The sequence below is a fragment of the Bos indicus genome, chromosome 3 (genome assembly GCF_029378745.1).
Source record: "Bos indicus isolate NIAB-ARS_2022 breed Sahiwal x Tharparkar chromosome 3, NIAB-ARS_B.indTharparkar_mat_pri_1.0, whole genome shotgun sequence".
Lineage (NCBI taxonomy): Eukaryota > Metazoa > Chordata > Mammalia > Artiodactyla > Bovidae > Bos > Bos indicus.
Window position 1 is genome coordinate 23,645,635 of NC_091762.1, and position 22,442 is coordinate 23,668,076.

The window sequence follows — 22,442 nt, forward strand, 5'->3', positions numbered from 1 at the left end:
AGGCTGCTGGTGACATGTGAGAGTTGGGGTCTGGTTTTCATCTGTTTTATTGAGAGGGGACTTATCGGCATCCATTCAGTTGGAATGTTTTCTAGTTCCGTTAGGAGGAATCCCTTGTTTTTCCCTCTCTTTTTCGCCCTTCATTCCTCCCCTTCACTTCATTCCCCATGTGTCTGTTTGAATAGTAACAATGAAAGAGTGGACCTCTTCGTGTCAGAAATGGCAGACTTTTTCAGAAAAATACGTGACCGTATGGAGCTGATAAAGTGTTCAGATTCGTTTATGAAATTGTTTTACAGGGAAAAAGCCCCCTCCCGCAGAACTTTCCCTGTACTCAAAGCATCCCCTGTGAACTGCGTTCTTTCAGAGATCCAAAGCCAGAGAAGGGAAGAGACTAGGAGGAAGTCACTGAGAAAACTACTTAAATAAGTTATAAATTTTCTCCAGAGGAGGGCATTCATATAGTTTCAGGAACCAAATGCAGTTTTTAGAGGTTTTTTTTTGTTGTTGTTGTTGTTATATTTTTAGAAGATTTTTTACATATACCTTTAGTTTAAGATGTAGGCTGTCTTCCAAAAATGGTACTGTGGTAACTTAATAGAACTATAGATTTGTAAGGGAACTTGGATGATAAAGTCAACTTGAGCCATCTCAAGAAGAGAGCTATTTAATCTCTTGTTTTTAGCAGAGAGTCCCAGTTCCCACTGAGACTAACAGGGTATATGGTGTACTCCTATTACAGTTGAACATGGATTTGCAAAGTTGAAAGGTCTCCTGTATTAGGAGATGGGGTCCTTTATTTCTGGCTATCTCACTTACCCATCTCTCCCCTTTCTTCCTATGTCCATAATTTCTTCCTGTGTCCATAATTCATCCCTGGGATGTGAGGGATGACCTTGTACCCCAGGATGATTTTTTTGATTGCCTTGCCTTGTGTTCTACCAGGCAGAGCCCCACATGAGGTTGAGAGGGGATTTTGCAACATAGGTGGTTATGGTGTTCAAGCCAACCGCTCCAGGGTCTGAAGACTTGCTCTTCCCCACAAAAATATCAGTTTGAGAGAGACACAGGGAAGACCTCGTTATGGCTTAATGAAGAAGAGCCATATTGGTAGAAATAATGTAGTATATAACATGGAGTACAACTGCTGCTAGATCAGAGATGGGTGGGATGGTTTGGAGAAAGCTTAGTAAAGGATATAGGTTTTGAACAGGTCTTTGAAACAAGGATAGAAGAAAGGAAAATAGAGACATATCAGATGGTAAAATGTGGTACCTCTCACTGGAGATTAGATAGAAGATTTTTATATAAGGAGCAGTAGACCTGAGTGTGGAAATAATCTGGAGTGCTTAAGTTATGGGTCACCAAGGAGTAGATTGGATGATAGGAGTAGGGCGGACAAATAGGTCGTAAGAAGGGCTGTGCGCTGAAACTAGCTTCTGAGCAGAAAAGTGAGTGACATGATCGAAATTATACTTGAGAAGGATCATTCTTTAAGTAGTGTGCTTACTTTCAGGGAGCAATTTTCTCTCTGAATTTAATGAAGAGGTGTAGACAGGATGCTGGTGTAATTGAGATAACAGAACTGACTAAATAGGAGCCAATCTTGGGGTAAGACTTCATAGAATACTTTCAGTTAAGTGATGCTTTATATTTTGATAAAGACTAGGTAAAGATAGAAGTACAGTTGTAGGTGATCCAAAACTAGGGGAAATTTCTGGATTTACAGACAAACTTGCGGCAGGTCAGTTTGGTGTCCTTATCAGTACAACAGAGGTTCAGACCAATTGACTTCTGAGATTTGGTGCAGTGTTGAAATTCTGTGATTATATGAATAAAGTGTAAAGTTATCTAAATAAAGAAAACTTGGGGTAAAGATTTAGCATGTTGAATTGAAAAGAAAGAAATTACAGGACCAATAATTGCATTCAAAAAACATGGTGTACTAATACAGGATGGGCTGATATGGCATAAAAGTAGTTCATGTGGGAAAAAAAGTGCGGACTTTTTAACTGAATCTGGATTTTGTAACTTTTATAAAAGTGAACACAGCTTTAAGCAGCAATAGTAGAAGCAATAGTGTCCAATTCTATGCTATAGTGGTAAGAACATATGTATTATGTGGTTTTTTTTTCCCCCCCCATTTTGGGTCCTACCTTTTAAAGAGGTTTTTGATGAACTAGAATCATCTAGTTGGGGGTAGGCAGATAGCTCAGTGTGGAAGTATGTGGGCTCTGAAATCATACCTGGATTTGAGGTCTGCCTCTAATACCTACTAGCTCTGAAATCTTCATCTTTCTAAACTTTAAGGTCCTCACATACAGAATGAACATAATGATATAGCATAACTGTTAGAGGGAGTAATAAAAACAAAATGCTTAGCAAATACATAATACATAGTAAGTTCTTCAGAAATGTTGGTCACTCTTATTATTATTGTTATCTGAAGCGTAGGAGAGCCACTAAAATGGTGAAGAAGTCTGGAATAGCCCAAAGCATTGAATGCTGGAAAAAGAAAACAAAGAGGAAACAAATAATTACCTGTAAATTCTTGAAGGGCCACATGTAAGAGAAGCTGGTTCCTTTTTGTTCTAGAGGACAGGCATAGCCAGCGAATGGAAATTATAGGGAGGCAGAATTATTTTTTTAAATAAGATATAACTCACATACTAAAATCTTTTTAATTAAAAATTTTTATTGAAGTATATAGTTGATTTACAATGTTGTGTTAGTTTCTGGTGTACAGCAAAGTGATTCAGTTATATATATATATTAATATATATATATTACCTTGTAGTTTGTTATAGGATATTGAATACAGTTCCTTGTGCTACACAGTAGGACCTATTATTTACCTGTTTTTATATATAGTAGTTTGTATCTGTGAACTCTATACTCTTAATTTATCCTTTCCCAACTCTCTTTCCCTTTTCATTTGTTTTCTACGTCTGTGAGTCTGTTTCTGTTTTGTAAATAAGTTCATTTGTATCACATAATAAATTCCACATATAAGTGATATCATATGGTATTTGTCTTTCTCAAACTTCACTCAGTATGACAATCTCTAGGTCCATTTATGTTGCTGCAAATGGCATTATTTCATTCTCTTTTATGTGTAACATTCCATCATGTTTGTATATATACCACATCTTCTTTATCCATTCATCTGTTGGTGGACATTTAGGTTGCTTCGATGTCTTGCTATTGTAATAGTGCTGCTATGAGCACAGAGGTACATATATCTTTTCGAATCACAGTTTTGTCTGGATATATGACAAGGAGTAGGATTGTGGGATCATATTGCTCATCATATCGCTCTGTTAGTTTTTTAAGGAACCTCCATACTGTTTTCCATAATGGTTGCACCAATTTACATTCCCACCAACACTAATTCATATACTATTAAATTGACCCTTTTGAAATATACAATTCAGTGGTTTTTAGTATATCCACAGTTAAGTGTAACTATCAGCATTATATAATTTCAAAACATTTTCATTACCTTCCAGAGACTGTCCCTATTCTTCAGCAGTCCCTCTCCAGTTCCCCTCTTCCCAGCTCCTGGTAACACTAATCTGCTTTCTATCTCTATAGATTTGCCTATTCTGATCTTTCACAAAAATGAAATTATACAATATGTGGCCTTTTGTGTCTAGCTTCTTTCACTTAGCATATTTTCAGGGTTTGATACATATCACAGCATGTATCAAATTTTCATTCCTTTTTATGGCAAATAATATTTCATTGTATGGATATACCACATTTTATTTACCCATTTATCAGCTGTGGATGTTTGGGTTGTTTCCACTTTTTGTTATTATAAATAATGCTACTGTGAACATTCTTTACAAATTTTTGCACTGATTTACATTTTATCCTTCTTGGTATATACATAGCTAGGAAGGAAGGCAGAATTTGAAGACATCAGAAAGAAAGGATGCCAGACAATATCTACTCACACTGAAGGCAGTTCTATTGTTGAAGTAGTGAGCCAGTATTTTATCTTACTTAACAAATGCATGGCATTTACTATGCACTAGATAACTGTTCTAAGTGCTTTACAATTATTTTAAACCCTGAAAGGTAGGCACTGTTATTAACTTTATTTTACAACAAGGAGGTTTAATAACTTGCTCAGGATCACTCTCAGAGTAAATGGGATTGAAATCCAGGTGATCTAATTCTAGTGTCTGCACTTTTAAAGTAGAAAGAAAATAACTTCAAGTATTTATTAAATTCTGTTTCTTAGACATCATACTTAATTGCTTTTATTCACATAGAGGCTGTGATCATCTTTCAGGGATATTTTAGAAAGAATTATCTCTTTGGGTAGAAACTCCATTAGGATGTCTTGAATCCCATGGTTCTCTTATTATTATACAGTGATAGATGGAAGTGAGGGGAAAAGCTAGCAACAACGTGTTTGACCTGAGGCTTTTTAATTGATCAGAATTTTTATCAGAAAGGAGACAGTATTTATGATAAGTACTATAGGAATTCAGTTTAACAAGACTTCAGAACGTAGTCATAAGTTATGTATAATGTAAAAGGATTAACCAAAAGTAACTTTTGAGATGATGAATGGAAGCCTTAGAAAAATGGAGAAATTAAAATTTCATGAAAATATGACTGTACTTTTGAAATGTATAGTTTCAGGTATTGGCAGGATATGTTAAGGTAAGTAGATGACTTTTAGTAAACTGACCATATGGAACTGGCACTGGGTACACGAAGGTAGTTGCTTTAAACTAAATGAACAACCACCAAAATAACAAATGCATAAGGGAGGAAGGAGCAGTCCAACCCAGACTTAAACTTCAAGTGGCCATAAATTTATGGGGAGGAAGAAGAAGAGGATTCCAGAATCTAAAATAAGAATTTGCGCAGCTTTGAAGTACAGAGGGAGTCATAGAAGCCAAATGTAAACCAATTAGAGTGGTGGAGGTATAGCCAGCAATGCCTCCTCTAAGAATTTCCTTATGAAGAAATCTCAGTTGAGACCACTGAACTTGACAAGGGAAAAGTCATTGCTCTTGGGACATGTTTTCTGGCCAATAAGAAAAATGCAAGTTTTACTGCAAAGGAACAAATAAGATGGAAAAGAAAGGGAAAATAGCTGTGAAATTAGGCTATAGTTATAGAAGTTTGTTTGTGAAGGAAGTATTTGGAAAGGGAAATGAGGCTTAGTGAAAAATGTAGATTAAAAGAGACTTGTACATGTTTTAAGGTAAAGGAATAGGCTGATGTCTAGCTATCTAGAACATTTTAAATAAGAAAGTCTTTATTATTATATCAGCAGTGAGTCTAGTTTCCCATAAAAATAAGTTGGATTTCAGGAGAATAAGTTATTTGTACATCCTATCTTAGTATTATCTCATTTAGAGTAAGACCCTGACTCTTCTTTGCAGTGGCCTAAAGTCTCCCCATGATCTGCCGCCTACTTGTAACTGTAATCTCTTTTCTGCTACTTTTTCTTACTCCCTTTGGTGGAACCACAGAGGTCTTCTGGCTATTCCTCAACCATACTAGGACTGTTCCCTCTTTAAGGGCCTTTGCATTTGCTGTTCTCTCTGCCTTTAACATGCTTTCCCTAGATACCTCCATAGCTATCTCTTCCCTCATTTAGCTCTTGACTCAAATGTGCCTTTCAGTGAGACTCTCTCTGCTTTCCCTATTTCTAACTGAAATACCTTATTTATCTACCTCTGTTATCCCCAATTCATTCCCTTCCTATGCTTCTTTCTTGTTTTATTGTTTTTCATAGCACTTAACTCCACGTAGCAAATTATAGATTTCATTTATTAATTTTGCTTTTTGTCTTCTCTTACTAGAATTTAAACTCTGTGAGTTCAAGAATTTTCCTAGCTCTAGAACAATGCATGATACTTAATAGGCACTTAGTAACTGTTGCATGAATGAACGAGTGTAATATTCTTTGTGGAAACTGGTATGAAAATGTTCTTCTTCATCATCAACATCATTATTAATAAGCATTTTAGATGCTATATATAGAATTCTGCTGCTGCTAAGTCGCTACAGTTGTGTCTGACTCTGTGCGACCCCACAGATGGCAGCCCACCAGGCTCCTCTGTCCATGGGATTCTCCAGGCAAGAATACTGGAGTGGGTTGCCATTTCCTTCTCCAATATGTGGAATTAAGCTTCATATATTCTGTTATTCAGAAGTTGGCAAACTTTTTCTGTTAAGCATCAGATATAAATACTTTTTGGAGCCATATGGTTTCATCACAACTACTCCACCCTGTTATTATAATGCAAAAGTAGCCATAGACAATCCCTGTATGAATGAGTAGGATTGTGTTCCAATAAGAGTTCATGTGTGGACACTGAAATCTGAATTTCGCATACTTTTCAAATGTCATAAAATATTATTTTCTTTTGATTTTTCCCCCAACTATTAAAAAATGTAAAAGTCATTTATAGCTCTCAGGCCATAAAAAAGAACAAGCAATGGATCAAAGCAGACTCACAAGCTGTAGTTGTCACCTCTATTTTTACTGGTTTCTTAAACATATCTTAGTTGAAACATTTTTCCTTTAGTGGTAGGAAAAAACAATGTAGATTAAACTTTAGTAATAGATAATTTGGGAATACTTTTGTTTGGCTCCAGAATCTTGTCTGGTGGCTCAGATGGTAAAAAGACTACCTGCAGTGTGGGAGACCCAGGTTCGATTCCTGGGTCAGGAAGATCCCCTGGAGGAGGAAATGGCAACCCACTCCAGTATTCTTGCCTGGAAAATCCCATGAACGGAGGAGCCTGGCAGGCTACAGTCCATGGAGTCGCAAAGAGTCGGACATGACTGAGTGACTTCACTCTACTTTAGAATCTTCCATACTGCTTCAGTTTTGTTTTCCTGGGAACCTTACGCTTTCATTATGTTTATGAAGCTAATGTTTAAGTGAATTTGTGTTCTCTGAGCAGATGCCACATGATAGTGTTGGAGAGGTGGTGATGATGGTAGCAAAGCCTGGGCAAAGCCCACCCAGGCTTAAAAGTTTGTCATTATTTATAAGGCAAATAATTCCCATATGGGAGAATCAGAAGTTGTCAGCCAAGCGTAATGCCCAGAGGACTGTTACTGTGAATGAGAATTGTGTTGCAGTTTTAACACCATCCATAACAGATTTCTCAAACAAGTTGCAAATGCTTTTAATAATATGGTTAATTTTAGCTATACTACATTGGCAATTTTTGGTGCTTTACTTAAAAAATAATTAGAAAATAACCTATTCTATTATAAAATCAAGCTGTGATTTGAATAAAGCATTATATTTTCCTCAGTAAGTGCAAAGAGAGAAGAAAATGTTTTTCATTTGCAAAACTTTAAAAAATATTTATAAAGTTTTTCACATACTTTGTTCAATTCTTACAAGAGCCTCATGATGGAGGTAGCTTTATTAAGTATTTAAAATGTGAAAGAGCTGATAGTGAAGTTAAGTAATTTATTCAAGGTCATACCACCAGGACTCCAGATAGGCCTTCTGATGATATGAGGTAGACACTCCTCATTGGAAACTTCAGCCAGTCTTTGGTTTCAGTGCTGTGCCCTTTCCTCACTGCCTCTCATTCTCTAGCTTTACCTGTTCACAAGGATGCTCAGAGCTCTAGCTGCTCCTGGTTCTGCTGTGCTTACTATACAGAGCTCTGAGAAAAGATTGAGAAGGCTGGGACTAGCTCCATCACTGCCACTGAAGCCACTTACTAGTTCTGTTTCCTCTTCCATTGTGTCTTAGTCCCCAAATATCTGGTCCTCCTTCTTTCCTCAAAACTGTGACCTCTAAAGACCTTATGTGGTCAACCAGTGGCTACTAAACATCGTGGACAGGTTGGCAAAGACAAGAAGGAATGAAACAGAACCCCAGGGCTTAAAGTCTGAGTGGCTGGGAGAGTCAAGACACAGTGACTGAGCTTCGGAGGATGCAATAGGAGCCGGTTTTGAGGGGGAGAATTTAGTTTGTTTAAATGTATTATCTTCAAGGTAATGGTGGAACAGCCTTGTAGTTAGTTTTCTATCCTCCAAAAAGTCAAATGGAGAAATAGATTAAACCAAGTATCTGGGGCGACAGCCAAATGGCAAAATTTATAGTTAAAATCAAAGACTTTTTGTTCCTTTTAAACGCTTCCTAGAGATCCTGTTTAAACAACCTCTTCATTATGAAAATAGCGACTTTCTATGCTTTTTTAATGGTGTTTGGAGAAAGTTTTTATAAATATTACACACATTTTGGAATGGTTGTGCATCTTACGAATCAGTGGTGGCATGTAAAAAGATTTCTCAACATAATATGTGGGAAATGTTGTAGACTGTTGTTCTTGACTTGTTTTCCCTTCTTCACTTGGGTGTTTGTATGGTACCTTACATATTTTTAATGTTATTTTAATGTTATGCTGTGCTTTTTTTGGTTAGGAAAGCTGCTTGCTACTAATATCTTTGCAGATTTAAGTTTCTGAAAAGTCTCTTGAATTCTTCCCCATTCCTATACCTCCTTTTCCTTTGTCACAGTCTCAACCCCTTGAACATGATCCAGAAATCTAGATATGGGCCAACTGATGTTTCAGTGGGAATAAGAAAGACTTATTGTTCCTCAGTGCTTAACTGAAGCCACCTGATATTTTATAGATTTTAAATTTGAGAGGGTCAGAGGATCAGTCCATGCATCATCATATGTGTCTTAATTCTATCAGTTGACTTAGTCAAAAGGAGAAAGTTACTGAATTTGAAGACAAGTCTCCACGATGCTGCACAAAACAGTGCTGTTACAGCCTACCAGCCTGCGCCTACACGAAAAAGGCTGTGGTTGTATTTTGCCTCTGAATAAGGATCATGGTCAAAAAGACATGAGAGTATGTGGTTAAGTACTCTAAACACTTCGCCTAAAGTGAGACAGTCTTATAGGTTGTGCCTTCGTTTCTCAGTTCACAGTCTAGTATTTTCTTGAATGAATTGCATTATCTTATAAGTTTGTGGACTTATAAGAAGTCAAATGTTTTCATGGACTCCTCTCTTTTCCATATAGGTGTCCAGAGGGCTTCTTGGGAGAATATTGTCAGCATCGAGACCCCTGTGAGAAGAACCGTTGCCAGAATGGTGGGACGTGTGTGGCCCAGGCTATGTTGGGGAAAGCCACGTGCCGCTGTGCCCCGGGCTTCACGGGCGAGGACTGCCAGCACTCGACTACTCACCCCTGCTTTGTGTCTCACCCCTGCCTGAATGGGGGCACCTGCCACGTGCTTAGCCGGGACACCTACGAGTGTACCTGCCAAGTCGGTTTTACAGGTAACAAGTGGGACTCAGGCCCACACTTTCCTATTCTCAGCAGGTACTTCTATATGGTGTCTTTTAGATACTATCATCTGGTTCTTTAGGGTCCCCCTCTATCGTACATGTTTATCATTATGGAAAGAACTGGAATGTTCCAGTCAACTATCCTTAACTTCCTTTTGAAAGGGGAGAAAGAGAAAGCAAAAGGGTCAGATACTCCACAGTGGTTGACTGCCTGAAGTGTATGTATCAGGACTGGGGATTATGATTAATTCCCTGTCACTGGAAGAAAAGTTGTTAGTGTTATTGATAACTTATTCCTTAAAAACTTCTCTCTCCAGACATTCAGGGCACTGGCTTTTCTGGTTTTCTAAACCGATTGTTTCTTTTGCTTCTCTATTGCCTTGTCCTTGTCCTCATGCATTTAATTTTTGTTCTTTGGAACTCTGTTTTGAGCCTTCTTTTGAGCCATATGACAGCTTTCCCCAGGGAGTCTCACTCTCTCCAGTTTCTTCAGCTGTCATCATCTTCATCCCCTGCTGATGACTCTCACGATCATCCTTTTTGCTTCACACTGACACTGACATTCAGGCTAACTATCTATTGCATATTATCCTTGGAAATTCAACAGGCACCTGAAACTCAACATGTTGATATAGATAGTGACACCAGTGTGCCCTCCAAATACCCCAAGCTAGAAACTCCATCTCATTTGTCTGTAGCCCACCTGGACTCAGGCATGCATTTTAGTCTGAGTTTCTTCCCACCTGTCTACTCCCCTCCGTTTCCTCTTCTGCTCTGTAGTTGACGTTCATGTCCTTTCTCACTTGGACTCCTGCAGTCGTTTCCTAATTGGTTTCCTTACCTTTACTTTCTCCCCGTCTTGTTTACCTGTCACATCGCCACATCTTTAGTTATAAATGCAAATCTTCTCACAAACTCACCTGCTTACCATGCCTAGTGACTTTTCGTCATCTGCAGAGTAAACTGCAGACTCTTTTACTTGGCTTTCACAGCCCTTCACAGTCTAGGCCTTGCGTCTTTTTATAGCCTCACTTCCCCACAAGCATCTCGCTTTAGTGACGCCAGCGTCCTCATCATTTCCTGAAAATGTCACACTTCCTGTGCCTCCATGCTATTGCATACTCCTTTGCTGGAATGCCCTTTTCTACATTTGGAAATTGCCTAATGTTATTGTAACCTCTCAGTGACCCTCTCATGATTCCTTTACACAGTTAGTCTCTGTGTTCTATTATTTTATGTGTCATAGTTTGTTGTAATCAATTTTGACATGTTTCTCATCTGACTGTATTATGAGCTCTTCAAAGGTGGGTCTGAGCTTTATTCAAAATGAACGATAAGTGTTTATTAACTTAGTTCTGAAAAGGAGAACTATTCACTGTTTTGTCCTCCAGTATATCAACAATTCTGTAAATCTAATTAGAAAATGAAAAACACACTTAGAAAACTAGACTGATTCATTCAGTTTGGAATGCTTGTTCTATTGGTTTTTGATTAAAAGGTGTTACAGTTATATCTCCATCATGACTGTGACAGCATTGATACTGTGAGTCACTGAAGAGATTTGGTGGTTGAGAGAATAATTTTTCCTGATTGTCAGTTTCAAGTTGTTTTGCTCCACAAGGCAAGGGAGGGCATATCCACTTAAAACATTTTAATCCCGACTAGTGTAAACGGCAGTGATACCTTCTTCATAATGAAAACGTTACTCTGAAATAACCCTTAAATTAAAGTGGATTCCTTGCTATTAAAAAGATCTCTTCTTGGTAGTCCTCAGGGTGCTAATCATCTTTATACATCTGCCACTTTCATCTACCACTTTAGGAACCACCACAGGTCAAGCTCACCCTTTTAGTTTTGGGATAGCTCACTACCCTACCTCATCAGACCTTATGAGCTCACCTCACTCATAGATGAAAAAAACAGAGGCAGAAGGTTAGTGCTTGTACAAAACGTATATGGGAAACCAAGGTCAGCAACCTTCTTGTTTCAGTTGTAGGCAAATACTCTGAAATACACTGTTGGCAGAAGTAACCATTTTTATCTGTTCTCCACTGTAGGTAAGTACTCTCAGTAGAATGAAGGAAAATAGGGAGAAAAATGAAGGTGCCTTCACTCTGTCTTCCCTGAGGTATACATGCTGTACCTAGATTTTTTTTTCCCCTTTTCCCTTTGATTTGATATTCCTGGTAGACAGAGAGTACTTTTGTGTACTCATGTGTCACCTCTCTCTCCCTTTTAGAGAATCTGTCATGGCTCTTACTTGCTTTTCTATGTGGAGGTGGGGTCAAAGATTTGAATGTTTACCTAGACAACCAGTTGGAGTATTAACACATTCAGGAGATTCTCAGATCTTCAGTTTTGAAAAAACTCGAACTCATGAAAATAGAAAGCCACGTGAATACTGAATTTACTAGTAGCATAGAAGTAGTTTTTTTCCCTCTCTCTCTCTCTACCTCAGAGAATCTGTTTTGATTCCTTGAGATTGAACACTGTCTTCCTGATTCTTTCTAGCGCTTTCCTACCTGAGAGAGTCCACAAGAATTGCCTTTCTAGATCTTTATTCTTATGACAGCTTCTAGTTTTTTTCATGTTTAAGAAGCCAGAGATTCTTCATCTTCTTCAAACACATCCAGCACTATTTTTGTCAAGACCACAATTAACAAAATGTTTCCCGGAATACGTGTGCATGTGTGTTGTGTTTAAGGGAAGCAGAAGTCATATTGACTTGTTTTTATCATCTAAGAGGTCTGTTTAGTCACAGTGTATTGTGGAAAATATCAGTACATTTTATTTTCATTCAAAAGACATGATTTGGGAGCCTACTCTAGGGATCGGAGCCCTGCTAGTGTGACAGGTGACATAATAAAAGAAAACAGCAAATTTGGGGTATGTGTTTGCATGTGTACGGGTGTGTATGTGAGGGAAAGAGAGGGGTTGGGGGCTTGGGTACCTGGGTGGAGCATTAAGAATGACTTTATGGCAGTGGTGACTTATGAGTAGAATTATCAAGACAGTGCAGCCGACTGGGTGAACAACAAGGAAGACAGCCTTCCAAACAGAGGAGTATCTTAGGCAGAAAGAAAGAGGTGTGAGACACTAGGTGGATCCAGACCCTTCTGTGCTGCAGGGATTCTTGTAGGCTTCCTGCGATTTACCTACAGTCACTCCTGTGCTCCACTGAGTCTTTGTGTCTCAGCTAAGGGCCCTGGAGAGTGCTCCTGTCAGATGAACTTGGGGAGGCTCTGATACGGGCTTCCTGTACAGTTCAGAGAGCTTAGGGATTCTCCACGCAATGGCTTCCTTACGTCACCTGTTGGGTGGGAGATGTGGGGTGGGATGGGCTGACACCCATTTCTGTGGTCAGTTTCTTACTTCTGTTATCTTTCCTGTAGGTAAACTGTGCCAGTGGACTGATGCCTGCCTGTCCCACCCCTGTGCAAACGGAAGTACCTGTAGCACTATGGCCAACCAGTTCTCCTGCACATGCCTTGCAGGCTTCACAGGGCAGAAATGTGAGACTGATGTCAATGAGTGTGACATTCCAGGACAGTGCCAGCACGGTGGCACCTGCCTCAACCTCCCAGGCTCCTATCAGTGCCAATGCCCCCAGGGCTTCACAGGCCAGCACTGCGACAGTCCCTATGTGCCCTGCGCACCCTCCCCCTGTGTCAACGGAGGTACCTGCCGGCAGACCGGTGACTTTACCTTTGAGTGCAGTTGCCTTCCAGGTAAGGAGTCCCCCTAGTGTCCTGGCTTGGGGGATGCACATCCAGCAGGAAGGAAGGGGATGGGGTGTGGTTCAGTGTTCCTTGAGGAAGTATCCTTCCCAGCAGGGAAAAGGGGAAGTGAGAATGTTGTGTGGGGTGGTTTGCTGGTGAGAGAGGAGTTTTATGGGCCCAGTGTGGTCCATAAACTGAGCAGGGGGTAATTTAACATGTCAGAGTTTATGATGATGAGTGACTTGGAAATTGTTTATTGTCCTTTTTGGAGGAACAGTGAGAAATAAGAGAAACAGAGCTCTGGGAAAAGATTGATAAGTCTATAGAATGGAAAGGAACATAAGGAGAATTAGACATTGAAAAATTTAATGTGTGATTAATAAAATGCTTCAAACTGAATTGATAGTAATACTAGATAATCAACTTTCTTATATGCTTTTACCTCTGATGGAATAATGGATTATTTTACTAGTTACTTGATTGCACCCCCCTACTCTTTTATAATTTTCTTTGAAATTCTGGTCTTTAGAACCCTCTCTAACTTTGGGGTAACCCTACCCAGACTTGAAGCTGGAGACTTTTGCAGCTGGCGTGGTGGTGGTGCTCTGTTAACGAGTGAGCAGTTTTTGATGAGTGCTGATAGATGATGTTTGGCACAACGACACATAACCCAAGATAGAAGCAAAAGAGGAGTAATGTGTGGGAACTTGGGGCCCGTTGTTCCGTAGGATGGAAAAAGGAGCGAGGCTGGCCAGTTCATTAAACTCCCTATAAAACTGATGAGGAGGCCGAAAACTGAGAATTTTGACTGAGAACAGAGCACAAGTGGCTGGAACAGATGAATTACTAAGCAACAAAGATTCTGTTTTTATACAAATATCCTTAGTGCAAAAACAAAAGAAGGAAAAACCGTAGGGAGGGAATAACGTGCTGAGTAAGCAGAATTGCCTCAAAAAGCTGTTCCAGCTACTCTTTTGAAGTAGGAATCTTAGATTCTGGTGTTGTGGATATGGGTCACATGTAATGGGATCGTGTGTTTTCTCTTTTGGGGATTAAAGGTCATACGTTGGTCTTCAGGATAAAAGCAAATGGCAATTTATTCATTTCATTCAGTTAAAATTTTTTGGCTGCCCACTATGTTCTAGGCACCATCCTATGTACTTGGAATACACAATACAAGACACTGCCACGTAATAGGAAGAGATACCACTTAACCAGAAGCAGTGAAAACAAGCTGCTTAACTGCCTTGCTTTCAGTTTCTCTTTCGGTGAAGAATAGATACTGCTGTCATTTTATACACTAAGTATTTATTTACCTAATATTACTGTCATCCACATTATCTTTTAGAAGGAATAACTAAAAGGTGTCTTTCTTCATTCCTGCTTTTGTTTGCATTTTAAGGGTTCAAAGAAGGAAACAGAAATGTAAACAATTTAATTTTGTGAATATTCTAATAGTCTGGCATTCTAATAGCCTAAGTGGCTAGTAATTGAGGTTGGTGCAATTTATTGCTGACCACTAAACATGTCTTTTAGTTTCAAGAAAATTAGTTTTAATAGTTGCCTAGGACAGGAGGTTGATTTGGCAGCAAAGTACTAACGGGAAGTTAGAGAAGTCAATAAAGGAAGTTTTTAGCTGGGAGCGAGTGATTATTCACTCCCATAGCCTCTGCATTGTTATCCATTAGCCACGATAAGAACCTTAGGGAATTCTGAGAGTGTGTCCAGGAAAGGATCTGTCAAACCAGAATAGTATCTCCTCCTTGAGAAAGGAAATAACCAGGGATTCCACAGCTAGAGGCTGCCAGGGCTGGTGGGATGGAGTAAGGACGTCTTGGCTGTCTCTTACACTCCACTTATAGTTTAAAGCAAGGCTTTTTTTTTTTTTTTTTCTTTAATATACTGATGAAGTGTGTGTATGTGTGTGTGTTTGGGATTGGGATCAGGGTGCAAGGCTGGGGGCAGAAGATTTGGCAAAGAGCAAACTAACATTTATTTAATGCCTTTTATAAGTCAGGCACTGTGCCAGGTACTTCTGCAGCCATTAGCTCTATTACACAAAATCCTTGGAGACAGGTATTATTGTTCAAGTTTTCCCAGGTGAAACAACTCAAGTTTTGAGATGTGAAGCAATTTACCCAAAGTTGTACAGATGACATGTGGTTAGGCCGAGTCCTGAAATCCAGGCAGGTTATTTCCAAATGTTAACTTCTTGTCTGCCCCTGAAGGTGCTTTGAAATGTCTAAGACTTTTTGTTAAATGTTTAGGGATGTGTGGGTTAAAAAAAGTAGGTTCATGTTAAAATAAAAAGGAGATACTTTTAATTATGATCGATAGTATTTGTTATACACCAGCCTGTGTATGGGCTTCCCAGGTAGCCCAGTAGTATAGAATTTGCCTGCCGATGAAGAAGACACAAGAGATGCAGGTTTGATCGATCCCCTAGAATAGGAAATGGCAACCTGCTCCAGCATTCTTGCCTAGAAAATTCCATGGACAGGGGAGCCTAGTGGGCTATAGTCTGTGGGGTTGCAAAGAGTCGGATATGACTGAGTGACTGAGCACATGCCTACAGGCTGTGTATGGCATCATGCAGATATCTAAAAATAGTAAAGTAGGCTAGTTGCTGCCTTTCAGGGTCTCATGATCTGAAACAGATGATGTCAGCTTGGACAATATATAGAAGGAAATTAAAAAAATTAAAAACAATAGATGATGCAATAACACTGTGAATAAATATATATTTATACAATGTGTAAGATTTTATGCTCATTGTTTTTATGTCCCAGGTGGAGTTTGCAAAGTATTAACTTTATTTCCACATAGAGAAATAATGCCTGGAGATGATTTTCTTTTACAGAGTCCTTTTTATAATGCAATACTATTCTCCCGTCCCTCCTGCATTGCCCCCAACACTAGTCAAGAGACTAAAATGTTACTTAAAATAGCAATCACTATCTCAATGTAAACAGCACCCTTATTTGAAGAGAATCATTATTTCCATTCTAAAGATGGGGAAACCAAGCCAGTGACAGGTAAAGTCACTTTTGTCCAGGTTCTGCAGTTCTCAGATGGCTGCTTCCCACCACATTTCAAATCTTGTCAGTTTTAACTGAAGCCTGCCCTGATCGCCCTATTTCAGATTGTAACCTTTCCCTTCCGCCTTCATCTCTGGCCTTGGTCTACCTTTTCTTTTCTTTTTTGGTAACGCTTGTCATCATCTTACTGTATAATTTTCACTATATAATTTAGCTCATTATGTCTATTGTTTATTGTCTGTCTTTCCAAATTTTTCTGCCTCTTCTCCTCTCCAGAGTAAAAGCTAGGATCTCTGTTTTTGTTTGGTGATGTATCCCAAGCACCTGGAAACCGTGACAGGTATATACTAGGCACACACCTTCTGACGTTACAGGCCAAGGTTAGTATAGGACGGTAGTACTGAGAGCACAACTTTGGTTTTCTTATTTTCTTCCTGGTAACATACCTGCTAGACTTAGTCTAGCTTCTCCTTCTGTACTGGTTTACACTAGTACTGAGTAAAAAGAATTGGAGTTCTTTTCAACTCTAAAACTCAGTGAACCCCACATAAGTTAGTGATTATATTTGAATGGTTATAACATAGTTCTTTTCCTGCAAAGGGCACTATAGTTACTGAGATGATTTTAGTATTAAGATTGATGGGGGGAATTAAAACTGTAAATATGACTCATCCTGAGTAATAAAGAAAGAAATGTTTCTCAATAGAGGGAAGAAAAAAGGAATATATTCAAGAGGGAGTTGATAGAATGAAATCAAGGAACTGTATTTCATCTTCTCCTTGATTCAGCAACTGTTAATAACCCAGATCTTTCATAAACTACCGTTAGGTAAAGATTTTAGCAGAAACTGTAAGGAGGAGTACTCAGCTAGAATAATTTTAGCTAAAGAACAAAATAGAAGACACATTCTTGAATCACTGACTCCCAATGTTTTGGGGTTTATGAGTTAAGCTGGTTGTATGCCTGTGGATATATTAAGAAGTAGCAGTGTGCTGTTTGCATCTCCTGGCTTTGCCTGCGAGTTCACAGTTGGACTGGACAATCCCTGATGGACTTTCCCTTTTTCTTTCTCTCCTGTACCTCCTTATTCCTTTATGATTTTTAAACTTCATAAAAAGCTGCCCAATCTGTTCTCTCCAAACAAAGAAGGTTTATCCTTTGTAAATCACCCCTGTACTTTACAGGCTTGATTATATGTAATATCCCTATATCATTAAAATAAAGCTTAGCCACATTCTGTGGCTTTTGTGTCTGCTCTGCAGTTGCTGAGCTTAAAAACTCTTAGAAATAATTCCCCCTTGCATTCTCATATGCACAAGGCATGTGACGTTCTCTGGGGTATTATACTAATCATATTCTGGCAGATTTCTCTGGAGCAGATGCAGAAATTATCATACCATTTTGCAGGGCACATTCTTTTAGCCCCTTTAGTTTGGGCCCTGAGTCCAGTTTTTCTTGATGTTCCTTCAAGTTTTTCCTGTCCTCCCATGCTTGACAGTTTTGCCCCTGCTATCTCTTCAGCCTTCTATCACTTACTTCCCCCTCCCACCCTGCCTTTTTGTTTAGAATTTATTCCTTGTGATGTGCCAAAGGCATCTATTTCACTGAAATGCCTTCTGTATTCCCCACCCCTGGGGGGACTAGAGACTCTCTCAAGATCTTTCGCAACCTATGTACCTCTAGCACAACACTTATTAAACTACCTGTTCTTCCTTTCCGGTAGACACTCTCATCTTAATTACCTGCCCCCCGCCCCCCGCCCCCAGTATCCAACCTCGTGCCTGGCACAAATTGAGACTCGGTGAATATTTGACAAATGAATGAATTGGATGTGATACAGAAGAGCATTCCTATATTCTGCAATTTAAAAAAAGTTTGGAAGTTATTTCTTTTGAATCCCTTTACTCATTTCTCTGACTTCTTAGGAGGTAAAGTTAGGAAAGTAGAGCTCATTTGGAAGATACAGAGGGAGATGGGTAGGAACAGCAGCCTGGGTGGGTGGTGGGGCTAAAATTCATGGGCCACCCATGGGGTCAGTGAGCTCACTGGGGCCCATTCAGAGGATGGATGAAGTGTGCCAAGGAAACCAGTGGGATGGAATTGGGACCAATTTGCTCTTTTAACAGGCTTCTTTCCAGAGGGCAGGGAGAGAAGGTAGCCTGTAGCTGTTTACCTTTGGTGCCTTTGTCCAGTTCCAGGTATCCCTGGGTTTTCTTCACTCTCTTATCCCTGTGCACGGAAGCTCTTCCTGAGGACCTTCAGCCTGGCCTGGGAGGATCCCAGTTGTGTCATCTCAGCTTCCCCTTTCTGCTCTCCTCTTTGAGCCTCTGCACCAAGTCTTTCCACCATCACACCTCCTAGGGAATAAAAATGAAAAGATATGGAAGCTCTCTTGAGAGATGCTGGTATCTGTGTGGGATGACAAGTTCAAAAGACACTTTTCTGCTCCCCACCCTCCCTGTCATCATTTATCAGTTACGTGGCCCATGGTTTTATTACAGCACAGTCTTAAAAATGTTCCTTCTGAGTTTAATTTCTTTCTTTTTGGCCTTTTAAGGATGTGAGTTGGCTTCGAGCAGCAAACTCCTTTTAGTACAGTCATGTGAGCCTTTCCATAAGTCGGCTACACCCATCCCACCCACAGGTCTGGAGACTTGTCTGCTTCCCTTTCCCTTAAAACCTTAAAACATTTTAAAGAAGTGATTGCACTGTAACTTATTCATTGAAGCCACATCCATCCTCTGCACCCCCTTACCCCTACTTTGCGTAGACTTTTTATAAGAATTTGCTGGTTATTTCCAAAAAGAGCCCTGTATCTCTATTTTTAAAGCATAAATCCTGTCTTAATTTTCGAGGAGAACTAATTTGGCTAGAGTTTTCTCAGATATGGGAACTTTTGACCCAGCGTCAGTTTTTCAGATTTTTGGAAGAGAACTTTGGGGTCCCAGAGACCATACTGACCAAATCTAGGTAAAGTTTCTGGTTTAGGACTGGCTCCTGCCTCCTAGCCATGTACAGTAAGTCAGCCGTGTGCCCCTTCTTCATCTGTAACATAAAAGGATTAGAGTAGATAATCTCTAAGAGATGCTTTGATCCCACTGACATATAATAAACACAGTGCATCAGGCATTGTTTTAAGTGCTTTTCCTTCAAATATAACAGTTTTATTGAGATACAATTTACATACCATATAATTTTCTTTTAAAGCACACTGTTCAGTGGTTTTGAGTATATTTACAGATATATGTAACCATTACCACAAAAAATTTTAGCTCATTTTTATATGACTTCAAAAGAAACTTTGTTCCCATTAGCAGTCACTCCCTAACCTCCCCACTCCCCTCCCCTGCCCCCCGCCCCAACTCCCTCCCAGCACTAGGCAATTACTCATCTACTGTCTCTATAGAGCTGTCTATTCTGGACATTTCATATAAATGGGAACACATAGTATGCTTCTTGTGTATGCATTATATTCCATTATATGGATTTACCACTTTGTATTTATCTATTCATCACGAAATAGACATTTGGGCTGCTTCTGCTTTTTTTTTTTGACAATTAAGAATAATGTTGCTCTGAACATTCTTGTACAAGTCTTTGAATGGGCATATATTTTCCATTTCTTTTTGGTTTTACTTATGAGAGGAATTGCTGGGTGGTATGGTAACCCTATTTAATCTTTTCGGGACTGCCAGACTATATCCCATAGTGGCTGCATTATTTTATTAATACCTTCCAACCAGCAGTGTATAAGGATTTCCAATTTCTCCATTACCTCACCAGCACTTGTTGCTATCTGTCTTTTAAATTATAGCCATTCTAGTGGGTGTGAAGTGATAGCTTATTGTGGTCATGATTTGCATTTTCCTGATGGCTGATGCTGAGCATCATTTCATGTGCTTACTGGCCTTTTGTGTATCTTCCTTGGAGAAATGTCTATTTAGCGCCTTTACCCATTTTATAACTGGATTATTTGTATTATTATGGATATTGTATTTTAATATTCTTGTAAGAGTTCTTTGTATCTCCTAGATATATGATTTGCAAATATTTTCTCCCTTTCTGTGAACTGTCTTTTTACTTTCTTGATTGGGTTTCTTTGAAACCCAGGTGGTTTTAATTTTGATTAATTCCAAATTAATCAGTTTCTTCTTTTGTGACTTGCTTTTGGTCATGTGTAAGACATCTCTATCTAGCCCAGATCTCAGATTTCCTCCTATGTTTTATCCTAAGAATCTTATCATTTTAACTCATACATTTTTGAGTTCATTTTTGTTTATGGGATGAGGAAGGAATCCAACTTTATTATTTTGCATCTAGATATTCAGTTGTTCCAGCACAGTTTGTTAAATTGTTTTTTTTTTTTTTTCTGTCTAACTCATTTAATCATTAAAACAACCTTTCAGGTAGGTCCTGTTAATTAGTCAAGAGAGGAAAGAAAGTTTAAGTATTAAGCATATATAATATCTTGTCCATGTTCACTCTTCTACTGCATGGAAAGTGTGAGAATTGAATCTAGGCAGTTTAACCCAGAGGCCATGCTTCAACCATGAGTTAACTCTTTCACCTATTTGCCTTTCTGCCTAAATAACTACATAGTGACAGGTAAGAACTATCTCAAAAATAGTGATGAAAAGAAAACATCTTATTTCTTATATGTTATGTTGAAATGTTTCAGCTTTCTTAATTTGTCTGTGGTTGGTGAATTCTGTTCATTGTAACACTGGCTAATATAAATTCAAATAGTTTGGCTACAAAGGCTTCATCACCTCTTTGACACCTTATCCAACCATATTTAGTCTTGGTCACCAGGGAGATCAAGTTGGAATGGCCAGTATCAGTTCTAGGACACCACCAAACCACAGGGGTTTCTAACAGTGGTGGGCCAGGACCCTTTATTTCTCTCCCACATTCTGCAAGTATCTAACTTTTCCAAAGAATGTTTCCATTTAAGAGCACTAGACTAGAAACAGAGACTGCAGTTGTTGTTCAGGGACTGTACTTTGTGGATCTATAGATTTGCTCTCACTTTATCATAATATTGGGTGGGCTTAAGCAGTTCAGCATTTATTGACTCCATCCATTTGTAAGATTGTCATATGATTAAACAGATATATGAGTGCATGCTAAGTCACTTCATTCATGTCCGACTCTTTGTGACCCTGTTGACTGTAACCTGTGAGGCTTCTCTGTCCATGGGACTTTCTGGGCGGGAACACTGGAGTGGGTTGCCATTTCCTTCTCCAGGTGATCTTTCCAACCCAGGGATCAAACCCTCGTCTCTTATGTCTCCTGCACTGGCAGGCGGATACTTTACCACTAACAGCACCTGGGAAGCCCAGAAGATATTTGAGTAATATGATTAATTTTTTAAAAATCTGAGTCTATAAATGTTTTCATAGTCTTTCTCAAGCTTACTTAATGACTCATCTGCTTGCATGGACTTCTTACCAAATACTGGAGAAATAGAATTCTCTTCAGTCAAGCGTTCAATTATCTCCATCTTCTACAAAGTGATTTCCTTTGGTCTCTGGGTAATTTTTTTGGTTACTTGGTTCATACTCATGCACATGACTGCGACTGTATTCAGAGAAACCAGCTGTGTTCCAGTGTAACAGAGCAGATGTAGAACGCCACGGTAGCTTGTGCAAAGGAATGAAGAAAGCAAGGCGTGATTGATGTCTGCCCACTCACCAGACTGCAGTGTCCTGAAAGCAGGAGCTCGTTCTTTTATTTAACTATACCAGTGCCAATATAAGACCCAATATGTGTTTTGAGTAGTAAAAGAGAGAAACTTAAGGGACATTCTGAAGAGGCCAAATACTTAGTTATATGTATTTCAAATAAGGGAATGTTCAGTAAACTTCCTCTCTTGTCTTAAAGCTGATAGTCTTCCATTTTAATAGTTAGGAGATTTGGTAGGAAGGAAAGAGAACACATGTACACCCGTGTCGGATGCATGTTGATATATGACAAAACCAATACAATATTGTAAAGTAAAAAAATAAAAAAAAAAAGAAAAAAGCCCAATGTATAAATTATATAGGACTTCCCTGGTGGCTCAGATGGTAAAGCATCTGCCTATGATGCAGAAGACCCAGGTTCAATCCCTCGGTCGGGAAGATCTCTTGGAGAAGGATATGGCAACCTACTCCAGTATTCTTGCCTGGAAAATCCCGTGGACAGAGAGGCTACAGTCCATGGGGTCACAAAGAGTCAGACACGACTAAATGACTTCACTCACTCATAAATTATATAGGGGAACATGCTATGGGCAATTAGGGTGAAGTTTGATGTGGTATTTTCATTTTTAATAAAAGGGAAAAATCAAGAGGAAGGAAGCAGTGCTATAAGTGTGGAAAGGAGGATGAACAATTT

At 39.1% G+C, this 22,442-nt stretch overlaps 1 protein-coding gene across 3 annotated transcripts in view; it reads left to right on the plus strand.

The window, feature by feature from the left end:
• The window catches only part of NOTCH2 (notch receptor 2), a 208,282-nt gene that overhangs the window by 102,895 nt on the left and 82,945 nt on the right, over positions 1–22,442 (plus strand). For all 3 annotated transcript variants that reach the window (XM_019956709.2, XM_070785817.1, XM_019956708.2), the window contains exons 3-4: positions 9,039–9,298; positions 12,700–13,035. In XM_019956709.2, the coding sequence (XP_019812268.2) occupies positions 9,133–9,298; positions 12,700–13,035 (502 nt within the window). In that variant the 5' untranslated portion in view covers positions 9,039–9,132. The remainder of the gene's footprint in view (positions 1–9,038; positions 9,299–12,699; positions 13,036–22,442) is intronic.